This window comes from Ascaphus truei, chromosome 3, assembly GCF_040206685.1.
Source record: "Ascaphus truei isolate aAscTru1 chromosome 3, aAscTru1.hap1, whole genome shotgun sequence".
Classification (NCBI taxonomy): Eukaryota; Metazoa; Chordata; class Amphibia; order Anura; family Ascaphidae; genus Ascaphus; species Ascaphus truei.
In genome coordinates, this window is record NC_134485.1 from 87476076 (window position 1) to 87497647 (window position 21572).

General features: G+C 45.7%; 1 protein-coding gene across 3 annotated transcripts in view; it reads left to right on the forward strand.

Annotated features, from left to right (window-relative positions):
- The window catches only part of MTMR4 (myotubularin related protein 4), a 63482-nt gene that overhangs the window by 13296 nt on the left and 28614 nt on the right, over positions 1-21572 (forward strand). Inside the window, exon 1 of one of the 3 annotated variants that reach the window (XM_075594530.1) lies at positions 20937-21147. The exons of 1 other annotated variant lie outside the window; for it this stretch is intronic. In XM_075594530.1, coding sequence (XP_075450645.1) covers positions 21100-21147 — 48 coding nt within the window. In that variant the 5' untranslated portion in view covers positions 20937-21099. Of the gene's footprint in view, positions 1-20936; positions 21148-21572 lie in introns of those variants that run through there. One more of the 3 variants, XM_075594529.1, reaches the window with a different exon arrangement.

Below are 21572 nucleotides of genomic sequence, written 5' to 3' on the forward strand. Positions count from 1 at the left end.
ATCCCTTGCTGCAGTGGAAGTGCTGTATGCTGGGTGATGATGGGGAAAGGCGGGGTTGCAGACCTGCCTAAGACATGCAGATGAGCATACAGTTGTATTTGCATATTTGCTTTCCTGTGGAGGGTTTTTGTCACTTTTTTTACTCACCATAACTTAACTCAGTATTATGGTATGTGTGTGTGTGTGTGCGCAGAATCCCTTGCTGCAGTGGAAGCGCTGTGTGCTGGGTGATAATGGTGAAAAGCGGGGTTGCAGATCTGTCTAAGACATGCAAATGAGCATACAGTAATATTTCCATTTGATATATATATATATATATATATATATATATATATATATATATATATATATATATATATAGCCCCCTGTAAGTAAGAGCGGGCTACTTCTCCTTCTCCTACTGGAGTAAGCCCTGGTAAGGGCAGGCGCCAGTAGTGACCATGGGTTTTCCCCCTTCAAGCCCTGCCTGGAGTGATAGAGGAGGGGCCCCCTGACTCTGTGCAGGCCTAGACAGAGGGGAGGTCCTGCTGAGATCATGAGGGGCAGGGCTGAACTCTATTTAGTGGGCTGTCCTGTGTGTGGTTGTGTCAGTGGTTGGTTCTGTCAGTTCTGGAAGCTATGCAGAAGATTTTTGGATGGCGGTGCAGCTGCCTTGGAAAAAATTTGTGTGACCAAACTTGCAAGGAACTGGGTACAACAAAGTTTAATGGCACATAAAAACAGCAACAGACAAACTCTGACGCGTTTCAGCCGCAGCGGGCCTTTGTCAAAGAGTATAGTATGCACAAGACACATAAGATTTAAATACCCACAATTCCCGCCTCCTGTGATTACGTATCAGCGCTCTCTACCTATGAGAGTCAGTCCGCCCCCTCTGACAGGGACGCTAAGTAATAACAGCACTAGACACAGCTGGTATCTCTTAAACAAGCAGGCATCACACGGAGGCACAGAAGCTCCAGCCCCCTTATGACGTGACGGCTGAGACACCAATGAAAAGCTCTTGGTCTAATTACAATTGAGCTTAACTATTAGCCTGCTGGAAACGATAGTACAAAAACAGGGGCAGGAAACAAATGGGTACTATATACACACACAGTATAGTGGAAACTAAATAGATAAATACCTTCCACATTGTACATAATTAAAGATACATGATTCCAAGCAAAAACGAGCAGCCCTGAACTCCCTTAACTATTTAAGAAGAACTGTGTGACAATAAAACTCACTCCAACCATGAAGTGATACAAAAATTTAAAACAAAAGTGCTGATCATCACAAACAAAAGATCATCATAATATATAATGACTAACAATAACTGGCAAAATTAATGATATAATAAATTGATATCTTATACTATACTATGTCATTCATGTGACCTTGTATATAATAAAGAACACTTATTTGTTGTATATGGACAAAGCACAATAATAAACAGATAACTATACCAATCATCTATAACTTATCATGATTAAATAATACCTAGCCATTGGATAATGATCATAGAACCTTATATACCCAATGATTATACATGTCCAGCATATCAAACCAAGTGAAAATCTGTTAATCAAGAATAAAAAGGGGGGGGAGGGACATGCTAGTTTTAAGTGGAGTAGGACCCAGCAGAGCTAATGAATGAACTAAGAGACCACGTGTAGAGTGAGAACGGTGCTTGGAGGAGATACTCAAAGCCCCTCTGAGTAGAGCGGACCGAACTATAGAGGTGGACCAATGCCCCTCACCCTGTTCAGGGGGTGAGGGGACAGTCATCTAGCCTCATCCAGAGGGCCTACCCTGGGGGGAGTGGAGGCAGGGGTATTGAGGCCCCATCCAGACCATCCTGCAGGGATACAGTCTGGAGGTGAAGGAAAGGAGAGAAGGAGGGATTACATTTGGGAGCACTGCTTTATTGGAACTGCTGAAGTGCATGAACTGCTGTGTACTACCTCAAAGTGTTACCAAAGATTAAAGACATTGCTGCTGTTTTACATAAGACTGTGTGTGAGTTCTGGAGCATTCACCCTGGGACCAGGGTTCTTTCTCTGTAACGGTCCTACCCCACATCCCTGGGGATTATAGAGAATGGAGGCGCTGCACCGTTGCTAAAGAATGAAGGCCATTACCCCAGAAGCCTGGTCCTGTTGTCCACAATACCAACGCGGGAGACTCAGGCCCTCCTGTTCCAAGCAGGTACGCACCACCCAAGTACATGTAGCCAGCCCTCACTACACCCTAGATAGACATCTGCGTCTGGGGGGGGGGGGGGAACATGGGTTACATATATACATATACATATATATATATATATATATATATATATATATATAATTTTTTTTATCTGCTTGGATGGCCTCTTTTTAAAAGTTGAATTAAAACAAAAACAGTCACTACAGGCATACCCCGGTTTAAGTACACTCACTTTAAGTACACTCGCGAGTAAGGACATATCGCTCAATAGGCAAACGGCAGCTCGCGCATGCGCCTGTCAGCACGTCCTGAACAGCAATACCGGCTCCCTACCTGTACCGAAGCTGTGCGCAAGCGGGGAGACTATAGAGCCTGTTACAAATGCGTTATTTACATCAGTTATGCACGTATAGGATGATTGCAGAACAGTACATGCATCGATAAGTGGGGAAAAGGTAGTGCTTCACTTTAAGTACATTTTCGCTTTACATACATGCTCCGGTACCATTGCGTACGTTAATGCGGGGTATGCCTGTATTACCTAATTCTACAGAAGTGATTTATTGAAAAAACAAAAAACCTTCAGATTTGACATGTTTTGCTGATTTAAGCGACATACAGTAGTCCTGGAGTCTGATACAAACAGCCATATTTCCTAAGCAGCGCTGGGCTGAAAGGGCCATAGATTTCTTTTTACAGCTTATTTAAAATGGCATACATCCTTTTTTTTTTTTTAACATGTATTCCTGTGAAAACAGTAGTGGATCCTCAGAATCCCTCCGGAAGTAATAGGCTTAGAGCCTGTTGTCGTGAAATTATTTTGGGGCTTAGGGGAAAGATATATCACATTGAGATTTATCAGCAGAGATATCGATCTTTACTGCAATGGATCAATGCTATTTCTAATTTATGCCTTAACATAACACCCTGATGAAGAAAAAAAAGTGCATTATAATATCAAACTAATTTACATATGGATGTCTGAAACAAAGGGAGGAAGTCCTCCTACAGCACTTTTTAGTCTGCAACCCCCTGCTTGCTTTCCCCCACTGCTCGTACCCCCTGTCTGCTCTTATCTTTTGTCCGATGTCTTCTGATGTCACGTTGCCACGTGATGCCACGTTGCCAGGGCAATGTGTCGCCAGAAGCCGCCGGAGATCAGGTAAGTGAGTTAACAAGCCTTGCGTGCAATTCCCTGGCATTTGATTTAAATGCTTTGGGGAAGAGCATGTGCCAAGCCTCCCCCCCCCAAAAAAAAAATCTTGCACGCCCCCATTTTGCGCACCCATGCTCTACAGTGACACTTCTAAAAGGACACATGTTTGTAGTGGACTAGAATACAAAGCATTACATGCCCACATTATAGCAAACTACCTAACACCCACATAAATGTGTATGACCCGAATTTACTGTAAAGAAAACATATATTAATCCCTAAGAAGCCAAAATGACTAACAAGACACACCAAGATGGCCTCTATGGCAGACAAGGATGTTAATATGTCCTAATATCCTAATCCTATCTGTGCCGTACGAAGCTGTCCGATATTCAACACGCTAACAGTTTACAAAAACCCATACAGCAGTATCTCACACAAGCACAACACATGTACACCACAATGGAATCACGAGGTTTGTTTTAATTGTTACTGCCCTATTATTATTGTTTCTTTCTGAAGCGCCAACAGACTCAGCAGCACGTTACAATGTACAGTAGGTACAGAGATTTGATAATTACATAAACAGATGGCCCTGCTCGTGAGATCTTACAATGTAGAGGGAACGAGGGACAATGTTGAAACAGAAAGGTAAAGTGGCTGTTCATCGTGGGATGGAGTGTACCTCCGGTAGGAGTATGGTCCAGTCACACAGCTGATCCCATTAAGGTTTGAGGTTGGGGATGTTAAGGGGTGTTACATAGCATGGAGATTGGTCCAGCCGCACAGCTGGTTGGAATGAGGTTGAAGAGGGGGAAGGGGGAGATAAGAAGGAAGGTAGTTGGATGTTAGAGGAATGCTATTTACTGTAGGATTCTTTGAAAGGTTAGTTTTTCAATGTCTGAAATCTGGGGGAGATGTTGATTGTAAGTGGGTAGGGAATTCCAGAGAGAGGGTGCAGCACGGGAGAAGTCTTTTAGGCGGGAGTGAGAAGAGGTGATAAGGCAGGAGGAATGGCAGATGTAGGGGCCGTTTAGGGATATATTTGGGGGTGAGGGCTCCGATGTAAGGTAGGACAGTATCATTGAGAGCTTTGTAAGTCAGCTAGAGTTTTACATTTGATTTTAGGGGATATGGGAAGCCAGTGGAGGGATTTGCACAGTGGAGCAGCAGAAGTGGAGGAGTGAGTGAGGACGACGAGTCTGACAGCAGCATTTTGAATGGATTGGAGTTGGGAGAGTTCCAAATAGGAGACGGTTGCAGTAGTTGAGGCGGGAAAAGATGAGTGCGTGAATTGGAATTTTAGTTGCATCGTGATTGACAAAATGGCGTATCTTGGCAATATTTTGGAGGCAGAGACTACAGGACTTTGTGAGGGACTGAATATGAGGAATAAAGGCGATCAGTCAAAGATGACCCCCAGACAGCGGGCGTGAGGTGTTGTTGAGCTTGTGGTGTGCACAGTGAGGGAGAGTTTGGGTGTAGGGGTGGCAGTCGAAGGGGGAGAGTATTTCTTCTGTTTTGGACATGTTAAGCTTCAGATAATGGTGGGACATCCATGCGGAGATTGCAGAGAGACATTTGGTGACACAGGATGGGAGAGATCAGGGGAGGAGAGGTAAATTTGGGTGTCATCACCATAGAGATGATACTGAAAGCCAAAAGAAGAGGTATACTGAGAAGCATAGTGTGAAGGACAGAGCATTGTGGGAACCCAACAGAGAGAGGGTGTGAAGATGAGGAGATAACAGAAAAAGAAACACTGAAGGAGGGGTTGGATAGGTAGGATGTGAACCAGGAGAAGCCTATGTTTGAAGAAGACTTCAGGGTTTTCTGGCCCAACACAACTAATCCAAATATGGTGCTCTAAAAATGTTCTATGGCCCAACATAAAAGTGGACCTCTTCAAAGGCCACATCCACATTGGCAAAATAAATCATTGGCTGGTTTAAATACGCTAATCCTTTAGTATTAGGGATTTTCTATCATCAGTCCTCTTATGATCTTGTGAAATCCCCAATATTTAAAGTATACTGGCCAACATATAAAAGCTCACAGTTCTGGAAGATTTGGTTGAAAAATCTCTTCATGTTCCTTTGGCTTAAAGGAATGTGTTTCCATGGAGAAATATAAAGAACTGTAAAGGTATTCCACCTCCCCCACAGGTCTGAAGGTGCAAGAAGCTTATGATTGGGAAGTAAGGGAGTATTTTATCAGTGTGCTATTGTTTACACATGGCCTTCAAATTTAGAGCGAGCATACTGATTGTTTATTTATCCTGAGAACAAATGCTTGGCTTGATAAATGTTCCATTATCTCAATGCAAGTCCATGGAAGGTGGACACCTGTGTCCTTTTCCTCTCAGATAACCCTTACATGAGATTTGAAAGTATGGCAAGTATGAACGAAAGAAATCTTTATGTACCGTGTCTGAATACAATCTGCATGTGTTGGAGCACAAATAGTGTGTGCTGGAAAAGTAGAATAGCACACCGTTGAATGAAGAAGATTGGTGTGTGGCAACATCTGGCTGCAGATACAGGGTCAGTTTTTAAGTTAGGTGGCAGATTGAGTAGTGTAGTAGCCGAAGGGCAGCCAAAGGGCGTGATCCGTTCGCTGATGTTAGTTGATGTTAAAGCTGCTCTATTTCTATCAGAAACTCACAATCCCTTTATCCCCTGTACCCAATTTTCCTACTCTATCTGTCCATGAAATGTCTGTTAAGTGACTGTATAACCCTGTTCTTTTATTGTAACCATGTATTTTTTATAACTCTGTCCCCAGGACATACTTGAAAACGAGAGGTAGCTCTCAATGTATTACTTCCTGGTAAAACATTTTTATAAATAAAAATAAATAAATAAATAAAATGTCACAGCCTATAAACTGGTTTCATTTGGTTTGAATCCCAGTGACGGCTCCCCTTGTGATCCATGGAAAGTTACTTTATCTCCCTGTGCTGTAGGCACCAAAATCAGGTCAATGGGAGTTTCTGTGCAATAGTGCCTTGATCTGCACTATTGTAATTTAATGAATAACCCCTATAGTGCCTGCAAAATTGTATGTACAGTGCTACATACATAGTCAGCGTTGTATAAGAAAATGTTACGTTATAGCTGCATTTGTTTGTACATTTAATTGCTAAAATCACTTGTATAAATCCTTACACCCACATGTTTACTTAAACCGCCCTTTGCCTACATTTCTCTAACAATAAGAGCTCCAGGAAACATACTTTTGATGCTGCTTTCTTCTTTTCATATGTTCAATTATTCTTAATGTATATAAACTCTGAGCCATAAGAGCAGTGATGTTAAGGGGGCAGTTCAACTTAGTGGGTCAATTATTATTATTATTTTAAACAATTTTGGCTTCCTTTAGAAAGGGTCAATTACCTTTCAGGTAATGAACTCCCACCTGGTGCATAGGGCTAATCTCAGTGATTAAACATTAAAGCTGCAGTTCAGGCAATATCCTGCATGTGTTTTTTTTTTTTAATAAATCAGTTCTGTAGTAAGAAAAAATACTTTTAGCATTTTCTGTTTTAAAAAAAACAATTTTGAAAGACCAATTTTCTTGTATTCTATTTTAACAAGCATGCTTGTTCCTATAGCAACGATTTACATTCCCCATATTTAAAGATGTTGCCAATTTTTGCCGGTCAATAGACGGAGAACAAATTGACCGGCAGCTGTGCAGTTCTTTAGGTAATTAGAGATTGCCCACATGAAACTATTGAAGTAAAAAAAAAAATGTAAAAAAAAGACTGAACTGCAGCTTTAATGTGTCCGTGTGTGAAAGGTAAAACAAATGTGCAGTGATACAATATAGCCATAGCTGTACCAAAGGACACAATATAGCAATTCAAGTGCTAAAAAGGTCCATTAGCTGCCTATAAAGTCCACCGATTTTCTTTGGAAATCAGAATAGTTGGAGTCCCAGAAATGATTTTAATTGGTGATTAGGATTGATGTGAATAATTAATAATAATAATAAGAAAAGTAAAACCCGACATCAGCTTGCAACCTATTCAATCGGGGTCTGCCTTTAAAGCTGCAGTTCAGTCTTTTTTTTAATTAATTTTTTTACTTCAATAGTTTCATGTGGGCAATCTCTAATTACCTAAAGAACTGTATAGCTGCCAGTCAATTCGTTCTCCATGTATTGATCGGCAAAAATTTGGCAAGATCTGCTTCTGTCACTCAGTGGAAGCTCATGAATATTCATGAGCACTCCTGCACTGACATGTGCTAGAGGGAGGGCAGGGCTGACAAAGGGGTGTGCCAGGGCTTGTGACAGGACATGAAGGGGCAGTGCCTTAGCAAATGGTTGTTAAAATGGAATACAAGAAAATTGGTCTTTCAAAGTTGTTTTTTTTAAAACAGAAAATGCTAAAAGTATTTTTTCTTACTACAGAACTGATTTATTAAAAAAAACACACATGCAGGATATTGACTGAACTGCAGCTTTAACAGATACATAGTGTAACACCTCAGAGCAGGGGTGCGCAAACTTCTTGCATTGCGCCCACCCTGCCTGCTCTCCCCCTGTGTTGCACCCCCTCCCCCTGCGGCCTCAAATGACGCCTCTGGGTCATGTGACGTCACGTGACCCACAGCGTCATTTGATGCCGCGTCTCCATGGCAACAGGCGTCAAATGACGCAGCGGGATCATGTGACGTCACGTCACAAGGACGCCGTGTTGTCATGGAGAAGAGTGGACACGGATGCCGGGTAAGTGAGCCACGCTCCCCAAATAAATCTCGCGCCCCCCAGTTTATGCACCGCTGCCTCAGAGAATAGGGTCACAAAAAGCTAAATCTGAGTGACCCGTCAGTAGTTACTGATCTCACATATATATATCAATTGTGTGAATATCCAAGTGGTTGAATGAAATGTTTGCTGGAACAAGAAGATGGTAAGCTGGTGTGTTAGCTCAGCCTTGATAACCCCAATAGAATCTTGTTAGATAATTGGCTCACTAAAGTACCAAAAAGACACAGAAAACATACATACTTTAATAAAAAATGCAAACCATGATTCTTCTAGATTCAGAAAATCCGCTGCCTGTATGTCGAACTAATGGCACCATAATCACCTTGCGAACAAAGCTAAGCTAACAAGGTTGATGACTGACAAACAGTCTTATCACCAAATGACCGTAAAGAGTGTAGAAATGTTAAAAGTTAAAAAAAAAAATGTGAAATACTTTTTTGGTATTTTTAATTTTAAGGTGTCAATTAGCTAAATTTAAAGCAGTTTAAAAGAAATCAGTTTTGTAGTATTAGTTAATACTTAATTGTTTTTCTTTTTTGCCCACTCTTTTTGCCTTTTTTTAAATGATTTTTAATGTATAAAGCTTTTTTAATGTATAAAGCTTCCTTGGTGGTTACTACAGCAACCATTTAGGAAGCCCCACACCACTTCTTCTTGTGAAATAGGCGGCCATATTTTGCACCCCGGGGAGAAGGATCTTCTCCGATTGATCACGGGAGGACGGATTGGTTGGCAGCTTAGATAATGGCATTGCCGTAAATGTAAGGAACTTCTGCATTTATTACAACTAGAATAGAAAACGGGCAAGAGGCAATGCTCCTTTACCATGAAAAATACTACTATCTTTCGTACCATTTCATCCAATGCAGGATTGAACCCCTACTAACCCTTTGAGTGCTCTATGGTGTAACTACTACATCAGGAGGGCCGGGAGACCCCTGATATAGTAGCTACGTCCATGCTCTTTTTCTTGCTTTCTATGGGAGTGGTGAACATCATATGAACGGAAGCGGAAGATCTGTTCCTATCACCACGGTGACACCGCGATCACGTAGGTTGCTGAGAAGTGATCACATGATCGTAACGTGCCAGAGGGAATGTGGCACTCCTAGGGTTAAACCGGGTTACCCAGAAGAGGGGATCTCTATTGTGGCCCATGAAAGTGCAGTGAACAAACGGGAAACAGTTTATTTTATATATTTGTACATTTCTGTATATTCATGTGGGGTTGGGAATTCCCCGTTTCAGAATGTAAATATCAGCAAATCTCAGGTGTACCTGTTGAGTTACCGCCAGGTTTAGAAACTAGTGATAGTTTAGTTAAATAACGTTTCCAGTACAGGGAAATATGTCGCTTTTCGAGTAAGCATTGAGCAAGCCATAGTTGGAGCAAACACAGCATGTCGGCTTCATAATGAAAAAAAGCCGAGCATCCAAAGGAGACACATACAGTGAAATATTAATCGTGCTGCAGCCTTGATTTGTCAATCATTAAACATTCACCCTCCATTCCTCTTTCATCTCTCAACCCATCTGCGATTTCGAAAATAACTGGCAGTTATTTATTCACATTTCAGTGCATAATTGCAGAGTGTTGCATAACAACTTGTAGTCCTGCATACCTGCTCGGCACGCAGCTAACACCACCCATTTATTAAACTAGCTGCAGAATTCACAGAAAAAGCTATGTTTCCTTCCTCATCATGATGCATTTCGAGTCTGTATTGTGACCCTTCCTGGGCATGATGCATTTCGAGTCTGTATTGTGACCCTTCCTCAGGATGATACATTTAGAGTCTGTATTGTGACCCTTCCTCAGTATGATACATTTTGAGTCTCTATTGTGACCCGTCCTGGGCATGATGCATTTCGAGTCTCTATTGTGACCCTTCCTTAGTATGATGCATTTTGAGCCTGTATTGTGACCCTTCCTCGGTATGATACATTTTGAGCCTGTATTGTGACCAGTCCTTGGCATGTTGCATTTTGAGCCTGTATTGTGACCCTTCCTCGGTATGATACATTTAGAGTCTGTATTGTGACCCTTCCTCAGTATGATACATTTTGAGTCTCTATTGTGACCCGTCCTGGCCATGATGCATTTCGAGACTGTATTGTGACCCTTCCTCAGTATGATGCATTTCGAGTCTGTATTGTGACCCTTCCTCAGTATGATGCATTTTGAGCCTGTATTGTGACCCTTCCTCGGTATGATGCATTTTGAGCCTGTATTGTGACCCTTCCTCGGTATGATGCATTTTGAGCCTGTATTGTGACCCTTCCTCGGTATGATACATTTTGAGCCTGTATTGTGACCAGTCCTTGGCATGTTGCATTTTGAGCCTGTATTGTGACCCTTCCTCAGTATGATACATTTTGAGTCTCTATTGTGACCCGTCCTGGGCATGATGCATTTCGAGTCTGTATTGTGACCCTTCCTCAGTATGAGGCATTTCGAGTCTGTATTGTGACCCTTCCTCAGTATGATGCATTTTGAGCCTGTATTGTGACCCCTCCTCAGTATGATGCATTTCGAGTCTGTATTGTGACCCTTCCTCAGTATGATGCATTTTGAGGCTGTATTGTGACCCTTCCTCGGTATGATGCATTTTGAGCCTGTATTGTGACCCTTCCTCGGTATGATGCATTTTGAGCCTGTATTGTGACAAGTCCTGGGCATGTTGCATTTTGAGCCTGTATTGTGACCCTTCCTCGGTATGATACATTTTGAGCCTGTATTGTGACCCTTCCTCAGGATGGTGCATTTCACGTCTGTAATGTGACCCTTTCTCACTCGGAGGATGCATTTCGGATCTTTAATGCGATCCTTTGGCAGATAACGCGGTATCGTGTTGTGCTAGTGAATCTCCCTCTGTGTAGTGGGGTGTTTAGGAATTGCTGTGTATAGTGGGCTAGAAAATGGAATGAAAGTGCCCAATTGCTGCAAACAGATTGCAACCTTCTATCACTCCACAGAACCCTCATGAGGTCATAATTGTGACATACTCCCCCCCCCCCAATCGCAGATAAGGACCCTGTGGGGAAATCTACATGCATTTCCAGGGTTGGTGCAATACCTGTCAGGCTCACAGGAGGCCTGAGCCTCCGCTGATGGGAACCTGGGGTGTACCCTGGAACGTACTTAGGCTGGGGCCATAGAGGGGGTAGCAGGGCTGAGGCACGCTGACGCTGATCGGGCGCGATCGGGAGGCGGGGGGAGACTGAGGGAGGCGGGGCAGTGACGTCGCTGGGCCAATCGCCCGCGACGCACCGACGTTAACGTCACGGCGCCGACGTCACGGCGCCGACGTCACGGCGCCGTGACGTTGACGCTGCTCCGCGCTGATTGGATGCTTTCAGCCGACAGAGCTCTGAAAAACAGCTTGGCTGTCGGCTGAAAAATCCAGCGCCTCAGCACGCCTGCGGACGCTCGCGTGAGCCCCCTCTAAAGACATCCTCATGGAGGATGCAGGGCCACAGCGCAGAGCGTCCGCACAGCTCAGCGCGGCCTCCCCTGCTATGGACTCGGCCTTACAATATAACAGCACCTCCACCTGTGCAGGATCCTAGAGTATAGAATAACCCCTGACACAGAAACCGCATACAGTAACCACATACACCAGAAACCTTAGCGATGGCGTCCTCCTCCTGGTGGGATAGTCTCCCCCTGAGCAATCTCATCATACAGATAGTCTCTATCTTTAGTGAGGTAGGTCTGATCCCAGACCACACTTGTCAGGGTCTTGCAGCACTGCAGCTGTGTCCCGGAACTTACAAGGACTAAAGGGGCAGGGTCCCTACCTAAGCGCCTATCCCTGTAGCAACCACAATATATGGTATAGGATTTGGGGACTAACTGGGGCATAGGGGGGTAACCTGGCCTAGTGCAGGGGCTACTGCTCCCTGCACATACACCCTCCCCTAACCTACTCCCAGCTCTGACTGATCTGTCCTTCCCCAGCGTGCCAGAATGTATCTCTCTGCAGGGGAATCTGTCCTAGTGATTGGCTCCCTGGCGTCAGGTGTGTGCATGCCCCTATGCATCCTGGGACTTGTAGTCCCTTGCGGACCTCTTTTACATTGGGGCCGCGTTCGCGATCGCAACTGCGCATGAGCGAGTTTCTAATGGCCACCGCCGCTTACTGCGCATGTGTGAACTGGGGATGTCCCTGCGCTATGGAGCACCATGCCAGCCATTCCCCACTCCTTGTAATGGCCGCCACAACTCTGCTGCGCATGCGCGAACCTCTGCACATTGGCGAACACGGCCAAGATGGCGGTGCCCTGCAAAGGGTGCCGCCGGCCAGCCCGTCGCCACCCGCATCTCCTTGTACCAGCGGAGGTAAGGAGGGGGGGCAAGCAGGAGACCGGGGCACCAGAGGGGAACATGGCTACATGTGTTTATATGCCTTTTCTTTGTAAACAATAGCAGGGTTTAAGCAATGTGGAAATGAGATTAGGATGACTGCTTCAAAAAAAGGAAGTTGTGTATACTAGTTCCCCTATGAAAAACAAAAGGGGAACTCCATTGCTCCACCACCATTGCCTCTATCAGATAGATAGCTGAAGTCATCTTACTATATTAAGGACTACAAAATGTCATTTAATCAACCATTGTTACTTTTATGACATTTGGGGATAAAGTACCTAAAATTTGGCCTTGCTTCCACTAGGATGAAGTCAAAGCACTTGATGCTGATGGTTACTCGCACACAGAAAGGATCAGCTACAGCTCAATGGCCTCAAACTTTCGTGGGCTTTACCATAACATCTTGGTTGTTATCAAGTCTAATATGTGGCTCCTCCTTGTGGTACAAGTGTCCAAGTAAAATAAACATTTTTTAATGGTACTGTAGGAGCTGCTCAGTGAATAAAGACACTGACTCTGAAAACAATGACACTGAGTTTGAAGCAGGGGAGCCTTGTTCACAGGTGTAAGTTCCTTGTGACCTTGGGCGAGTCACTTTAGATCCCTGTGCCTCAGGCACTGAAATCATAGATTATAAAATCTATGTAAAATGCTGCTTACCGCGCATTATATTGTAATTGGGAAGCGCTTTGAGTCCCATTGGGAGAAAAGCGCTATATGAAAGAAAAAGTTATTATTATTATTATATCTATGAAATTTTTGAACAAATGTCTATTGGCTGTGTTTTAAGAACGATTTCTATAATCTGTGTAAAACAGTACAACAGTAATGGTTCTCTGTGCCTCGTAGTACTGCTCTTTGCCCCGTAGTACTCTTTGAGTTCGAGAAGAATGGCATGGACACTTGGGGTTACAATCGTGTTTGCAGGCAGGGCCCAGGTGATGTGAATGGAAATGGAGGATGCTCAATTACGGTTCTGATCGCGTTCACTGCTCCAATGGAATGGGGGACATGATCGCCCCTTATAAAGTGACTATTGATAGCATGACTTACTTTGTACTTCAATGGTGTTCAACTCCTATCTTCAAGCCACCCCAACAGGTCAGGCTTTAATGATATCCCAGCTTCAGCCCAGATGGCTCAATCAGTGGCATTGAGCCACCGGTGCTGAAACTCAGATACCATTAAACCTGACCTGTTGGGGGATTGTGAGGAGTGACATTGAGAACCCCTGCTGTACATCATAGGGCCCTTACCGTGCTGGCCTCCAAGGTGAGCATGAGCCAAAAGGTAAGTAGCTGAGGTGCTGTTTAGGTGTTGCCAGTTTCGATTAGTAATCCAATGATCCATATCTGCAGGGCGATTTCCATATGACACATGGAAATCCTCAATAGTTTTCAAAATACCACTAAAGCCCTGATTCACTAAAGGGTGCTCAGCTGTAACACGCCAGAACGCCAATACATGTGGGCCTAATAGCTCTTGGGTCTAAAATGATAATTTCTTTCCAATGTCAGTTGATAAGCACCACCACGTGACCGCCTCGGTTTGCTCGTTTCCTCTTTTGAATTTCTGTTTTGCCATATGGTTATTTCCAGTGAAGGGTTGTAAAGCAGGACCCTGAGTGCGTATATTTCTATAGAGTTGATATATCAAGGTAAAAGTGGTGTAAAACATATATATTCTATTTTTTAACAATCCTTTGATGCTATCTGTAGGTATAGGTATTAAGTAATAAAAAAAAGAAATGAATGCATACCAGTATTATTATTATTATTATTATTATTAAAAATAATATGTATTGCATAACTTCTCCTGTTGCTTGATATAACCACTCCCCATAACACCGTAGAACAGTTTGAAAGACTTTGCTACATTGAGTGTTATGTTCAAAATGCCTGAGTGCCAATTTAAAATGGTGGGAGACCATCTTTTCTGTACTGAAGATGATTTTAGTTCCATTCATTTGAATGAAACCAAACTGTTCTCTAGCATGGGGGGAACACAGATTCACATCATATTGGATAGAGGTCTATGTCCAGTCTGAATGTTCAGATTCAGATCTTCCATAGGCATGCACTGGAAAGAGCGTACTTTTATCAGCTGTGCAAAACTCGGTATTTGGGCTCAACATCTGCAGTCTCGCTAGTAATAAGGGAGATTTGAGACGCTGCTAATGTCTGAGGAGCCCTCCAATCAACAGAGATTATGGATGTGTGACAAGATATGAGGTCCTTCCCTTGCCACCAATAATTTAGACGTGCGACCAATCTGTTACTTGTGGCAAATGTGTGACACTTGAGATGCAACATTAAGGCAGGATACAACAATGGGGAAAGCACTTGCCTACTTTTATATTTAGGCAGGTACAATATTTGCCTGCTTACCAGTGGACATGTAGAAGACAAAAGTGAGTTTCATGCTATGTAACTACCTATTTTGCTTCATGATTCAAGTACACCAAATACTTTGATGTACTGTAAATGCATATTGTGGCTGTTTTGACATTAATTTAATTTACAGCAGAAAAACGCCTTGCACTACATCTTTTTTTTTGTAGTTCTAGGATTGAAGCAGGGGGTCCCCACAGCTGAGCTGTGTTAATTTCAGCTCCGGGAACCCCTTGCTTCCAGAGATACTTATCTCTGTGGAGTTTAAATGTCCAGGTTACTCTGGCCAATAGGAAGGCGCAAGGAATGACATCACGGCTTCCTTTTGGCCAATGTGACGTGGGACATTTAAGCCGCTGCTACCGGCACCTCCTGGAAGTAGACCGGGAAACAGGGTCAGTGCCGTCTTAACGCATGGGCACGCTGGGCAGTTACCCGGGGGGCCCCACGAGCATAGGGGCCCCATGCTAATCTAGGCACAGACCAGAAATTAACACTAATTTTCCGATCACCCGCCTCAACTTTCAAATCTCCCGCTAACTCGGTAGAAGGAGAAAAATGACGACTTGTAGCGGAGAGTTGGCATGTCTGCATTCGCGAGAGAAATTTTGCAGGGCCCAGTGCGCTGCTTTGCCCGGGGGCCTATAATGCTGTTAAGACGGCCCTGAACAGGGGGTCCTCGGAGCTGAAATTGACACAGATCAGCTCCTGAGACCCACTGCTTCAATCCTAGAACTAAAACAACAAAAATATGTAGTGCAAGGTGTTTTGATGCTTTAATGCCATCATGGCCAGTTTGGTACTTTGACCTTCACTTCTTTGTAATATCCCTACAGCCCCGATTCCGTTTTTCAGAGAGCTTTTATAGAGATACTGTGGAAAGGGGTTGTAAGTTTTTCATTCTCTTTGGGAAAAAAACACATTGTTTATGCTTCATCAATGGAAAGAATGTCTCATTCTCTGACAAACTTGGGTTATCTTTCCATTTAATTAACACTTGCTCTGGCCCACAACGGAATGATATTTATTTGCATAGCTGTTTAAAAAGGAAAGAGGGGTCAGATGGAGAAACGCCAGGCAGGTTTTCACATAGAGGAACGCTGTTTTACAGGGAGTCCACACTAAAGTGGGCACGGACCTTTTTAATAATAATAATGTGTTTTCTTATATAGCGCTGACCGTGTACGTAGTGCTGTACATAGAGATTTTTTTGCAGGCATGAGTCCCTGCCCAGTAGATCTTACATCTATTTTTGGTGCCTGAGGCACAGGGAGATAAAGTGACTTGCCCGAGGTCACAAGGAGCCGACACCGGGATTTGAGCCAGGTTCAAACTCTGCGTCATTGTTTGCCGAGCCAGTGTCTTCACTCTCACCGTGCCTCTATCAGTGTGGACACCCTGTACTGCAGATTTCTTTCTTCGAGTGACGTGTTTGCACATGTAGAACCTTGGTATACTTCCTGGCAAGCTTCTTGTGACCTTCATCGTGTCACTTTGTTGCCCTATGCCTACTGCACTAGAATTAGATTGTAAGCTCTCCAAGGCACGGACATATTGGCCCATATTTACCAAGATGTGGTATGCCAATGGAGCTGTACCCCGACGGTCCTTTGGTTGAGGATGTAGTAGTTGGGTTAAAATAGGTAACAACTTTGAATGCATCAATGGGTCAAATTAATCTCTAAAAAAGATATCAATCTATCGCAAAAATATATGGTCAGTGTTGTCTTAAGATTAGGTTTTAGTCAGTGACCTTTGAATTGAAACAATACTGTTTGAACTTGGCCTGGTTGGCAATAGGGTACTTCAGAAGTTTGGCGCATTGGGGCCTAAAACAGGATGAAGTATTTGAGGAAAATATTTCCTTATAAGATGGCATATTGTAAAACGGTGAGTATGCCTGTACGCTTCCAAGCTAACATTGGGTTTTTTCGTATGGAAAATTAATGATTTAAGCAGCCAAAACCTGCACAATCATGCTGCCTGAAATATTGATTTTCTGTGTTGTCCGTCTGACTCTTATGCCTTCCTTCTGCGAATATAGTGAGCGCGATGGTGCGTGTGCCGAGAACAAAATGCAAGACCGCTATGAGGCCGCCATAGTGCGCGCGATGAAGAGCGGCCGTGCGGCAGTATTTTGAAAAGACAAATTATTTTGTCTTTTCGCACACCGTCCGCGTCACGTGAGCAGTTCAGCCAATGAGGGCGAACCAGCCTGGTGATGTCACGGCCACGCCTCCATCTACACTGCACACATTGCTCGTGCGACAGGTGCGCGCCCACTATAATCGAGGCCTAAAAGCCACAGTAAGAAGTGCTATATACCACATTACAGGTTTTCTACTGGTATTTGAAGAGAGCTAAATTAGGGGTGTGCAGAGATGGCTCCTGAGAGCACTAATGTTTGTTTATATTTATGTTAGCTCAGTTGTAAGCACACTGCCAGTGATATGGGTGAACCCAGCTTGACTCCCTGTGTCAGCTCTTTGTGACTTTGGGCAAGCACCTTTATCTCCATGTGCCAAAAGCTCATCATTGCAGGAACTTGTTCCTGCTAAATTCTATATGTACATTATCAGCGCTATATAAGAAACAAGTCATGATTTATTATACTCTCGGTTTTCTAAGTAGAAGAAAATGTAGCTGGTTGTAAAGATGCAGTCATACTGATATTGTTACATTTTAAAGCATTTAAATTTACAGGGACAGTGTGTTTGGTTACACCAAAGGCAGATATTGCAGTATACAAAACCTAATTTACATACCCTCCAACTGTACCTGCTTAGCATTTACTGTGCCTTGTACCTTTTTTTTTTTTTTAAGTGTCCCATTAGCAGAAGCGCAGAAACTTCAGCTAATTACAGCAGCTTGAAGACCAATGACTGATTTGATAAATGATCCGTGGGTTTTAACAAAGTTATTTCCACTTATATCATGTATATCCAAGTATATAACAATAAATCCAGAAAACCAAGTGTTTTAGAAATAAAATGATCTTCCCTGAGGACGGAGAACTCTCTAAATTTGAGTCTGCCGCCCCTTTTGTATCTAGGGGAGGGTCCTAGGTCTGAGCCCCTAATAAGGCAGTACCCAGGCCTTAGGCCCACACCCCTGTCACTCAAGGGAGTTGTTTACTGCGGCAGCAGCAGCAGCAGCAAGGGCATAGATTTAACCCTCAGACTGAGTCCCCTGTGCCGCTGAGCGTGCTGTGCTTGAAGAGGTTGCATCTGGCTATTTATATTTTTAAGTCCCTGCTCACGCGGAGTGTGCGCGAGCACGTATGCTCTCCCAAGATAGAGGGCGTATTTTGTGCTGGAACGGAGTGAGGGGGGTCGGGGGGGTACGGAGTGAGGAGGGGGAACGGAGTGAGGGGGGGAAAGGGGTGAGGTGGGTTGGGGGAAGGAGAGAAAGGAGAGAAGGGGGAGAGAAAGGAGAGGTGAAGGGAGATAAAGGAGAGAGGGGAAGGGAGAGAGAGGGGGAAGGGAGAGAGAGAGGGGAAGGAAGAGAGTGGAAGGAGAGATAGCAAGGGGGGGGGAGAGAAACGAGTGAAGGGAGAGAGAGGGGGGCCGGGAGAGAGAGCGCATGGGGAGGGGGGAGAGTGCAGGGGGGGGTGGAAGAGCAAGGGGGCAGGAGAGAGAGCAGGCGGAAGAGAGGAGGGGAGGGAAGGGGTGGAGAGAGGAAGGGAGGGAGAGAGAGGAGGGAAGGGAGGGAGAGAGGAGGAAAGGGGGGAGAGGAGGTAAGGGGGGGAGAGGAGGGAAGGTGGGGAGAGAGGAGGGAAGGTGGGGAGGGAAGGTGGGGAGAGAGGAGGGAAGGGGGGGAGAGAGGAGGAAAGGTGGGGGAAGAGGGGAGAGAGGAGGGAAGGCAGGGAGAGAGGAGGGAAGGGGGAGAGAGGAGAGAAGGGGGAGAGAGGATCGAAGGGGGAGGGAAGGGGGGGAGAGGAGGGAAGGGGGAGGGAAGAGGGAAGGGGGGGGAGAGGAGGGAAGGGGGGGAGAGAGGAGGGAAGGGGGGGGAGAGAGGAGGGAAGGGGGGGAGAGAGGAGGGAAGGGGGGGAGAGAGGAGGGAAGGGGGGGAGAGAGGAGGGAAGGGGGGGAAAGAGGAGGGAAGGGGGGGAGAGAGGAAGGAAGGGGGGAGAGGAGGGAAGGGGGGAAGAGAGGAGGGAAGGGGGGAGAGGAGGGAAGGGGGGAGAGAGAAGGGAAGGGGGGGATAGAGGAGGGAAGGGGGGGAGAGAGGAGGGAAGGGGGGGAGAGAGGAGGGAAGGGGGGGAGAGAGGAGGGAAGGGAGAGAGAGAGGGGAAGGGAGAGAGGGCAGGAGAGAGAGCAGGGGGGAGAGAGAAAATGGAGACACAGACACAGAGAAACAGAGACACACACACAAGGAGACACACACACACACACACACACGCACAGAGAGACAGATACACACAGAGAGAGACACACACACAGGGACACACAGAGACACAGACAGCCCTGATCAAGCGAATGACACGCTCCCTCCCGTAATAGACACACCCCCTCCCGTAATAGACACGCTCCTGCTCTAAAAATGTGCAGGACAGCGATCCATGCTTGGAGAGCTGGTGACTTCACCACTCTCCAAGCATGAGTGCGGTCAGCGGCACAGGGGACTCAGCCTAACACTGCCTGCAGTGGTACCAGGGTTTATGTGTAAGGCTGTGCAAATGTATTGCCACTGTCATATAGTAGACGCGGCGCAACGGCTTGGTCGCGATCGCTTGAAGTCAATTTGATTTTTCCAGCGACCGCAGTGTGACGTCACCGTCACTGACACTATAAACGCAGGTTATAGTCCACGCGACGGCAACAAGCGACGCAGCGACAGTGCTACCACAAATTTGGTAGTCACTGTTATTTGATTTTTTCGGCGACGGTCTCCCCTTGAGGCCAATCGGGAGCTTCTCCGTGCCTCTGCCCGCCCCTTTTATGATGTCGCTGGGGACGTTGCTCAAAACGAAAGTGCAACTCTAGCGATTGGCGACGTCATCGGTCGCGTCGCCAGCACTATAAGCGCAGCCTTAGGGCTCGCTCAGACAGGCTGCTGCGGGGCCGCGCTTGCGTTTGCGCCTCCGCCGCGCGCTCCTGCAGCCCAGCAATCTCTGCTCAAACTGCAGGCGTTGGGTCGCAGCGTTTGGGGGCTTGGCGGGGCGGCTAACGGACACGTCACGGAGCTGGTTCGCCTCTATTGGCTGAACCAGTTCCCGACACGCGACAGTAGCACCAAATTTCAATTCTGGTTGTGGCGGCAAAATGTTGCAGCGACAACGCTGCACTTTGCCGCCGGTGGTGTTTTCAGTTTGAAAACTCCCACCGCACAACCCGAAATTGCAACGGACGTGCGTACGTGCACGTCGCATCGCGTTCTGTCTGAGCTGGCCCTTAGGGAGGGCAGATTAGTAGCCAAGGGCTACACGTGTAATAATAATACATTGCATGTGTTATGGAGCTGCTCACTGTCTTGTAAGCTCATGGAGAGAGAGTGCCTCAGTGAGTAAAGACACTGACTGGCACTGAGTTTGAAGCAGGGGAGCCTGGTGTCAGCTCCTTGTGACCTTGGGCAAGTCACTTTATCTCCTTGTGCCTCAGGCACCAAAAACATAGATTGTAAACTCCACCGGCAGGGACCTGTGTCTGCACAATGTCTCTGTAAAGTGCTACGTAAAACTAGCAGCGCTATACAAGAACATGCTATTATTATGTATCCCCAAACTAACAGAGGAACTAAAGTGCACCTCTGTATTCATGTGCCCAATGTTGGATGATCTGCATTTAAGTGAAAGTGTGGTTGTACTATAGAGAGGGGACTGTAGCGTGGGAAACAAAAGCCCATACGAATGTAAACAACATTTCCAGCCATTTGTATGTGGAACATCCCTCATTCATTTTTGTAAGAAAGTGCTCAGCTAGCCCCATTGTAACGGAGGTTGTTGTGATCAGTGAGTATAGGCCTGCTAATCCGGCAGATGGGAGGGGGTGTGTGTGTGTCTCACTCCATGCCAGAGAAGGAGGCGGCAGCAGCAGCAGCAGCAGCAGCATTGCAAACAGCAGAGACAGCTGGAGCCCCTGCTCCTCCCTTCACCGCCTCCTCCCCCCTGTGCTATGGAGCGGCCGCAGTGAGCTGGCTCTGGGTGCAGGAGAAGACGCGATGGTGACACCGGCCCAGCCCTTGTGTGTGAGCTGCGGCCGGACCCTGCGGCGCCTGTCAGCATGACCGAGCCTTCGCCGCGCCCCCACTGCTCGGTGCTCAGCTGCTTTGTGAGTCTGTGAGCTTAATCTTTAGTAGGGTGGGTGGGCGACGAATGACAAAGATCAGGGGTTGGGGTATGGGCTGGGGGAGGGGATTGCCAAGGGGATGGAGAGCCATCACCCTCCCCATGCAGTGAACCGGACCCCGCAGATTATCAGGGACATGCTCAGTCAATCCTGTGTCCCCCTCCCTCCTCAGCGAATCTCTTGTGTTTACATTCAATGGCCAACACCTATTGTCATGTGATAAAGACAGGAATAGTGGAGCTTCATACTGTCTAGAGAAATATAAAAGAGTGAAGCGCCTGTCCCTGGTAGGTGGGCAGTAAATTGCAGGGCCTGTGTCCCCCCTTTCATACATCTGCTTATTCTGCAGAAGGGGAGGGTAAATGACTAACCACTCCCTCACTGAGGGAAACCCCTGCCAGGGGGAA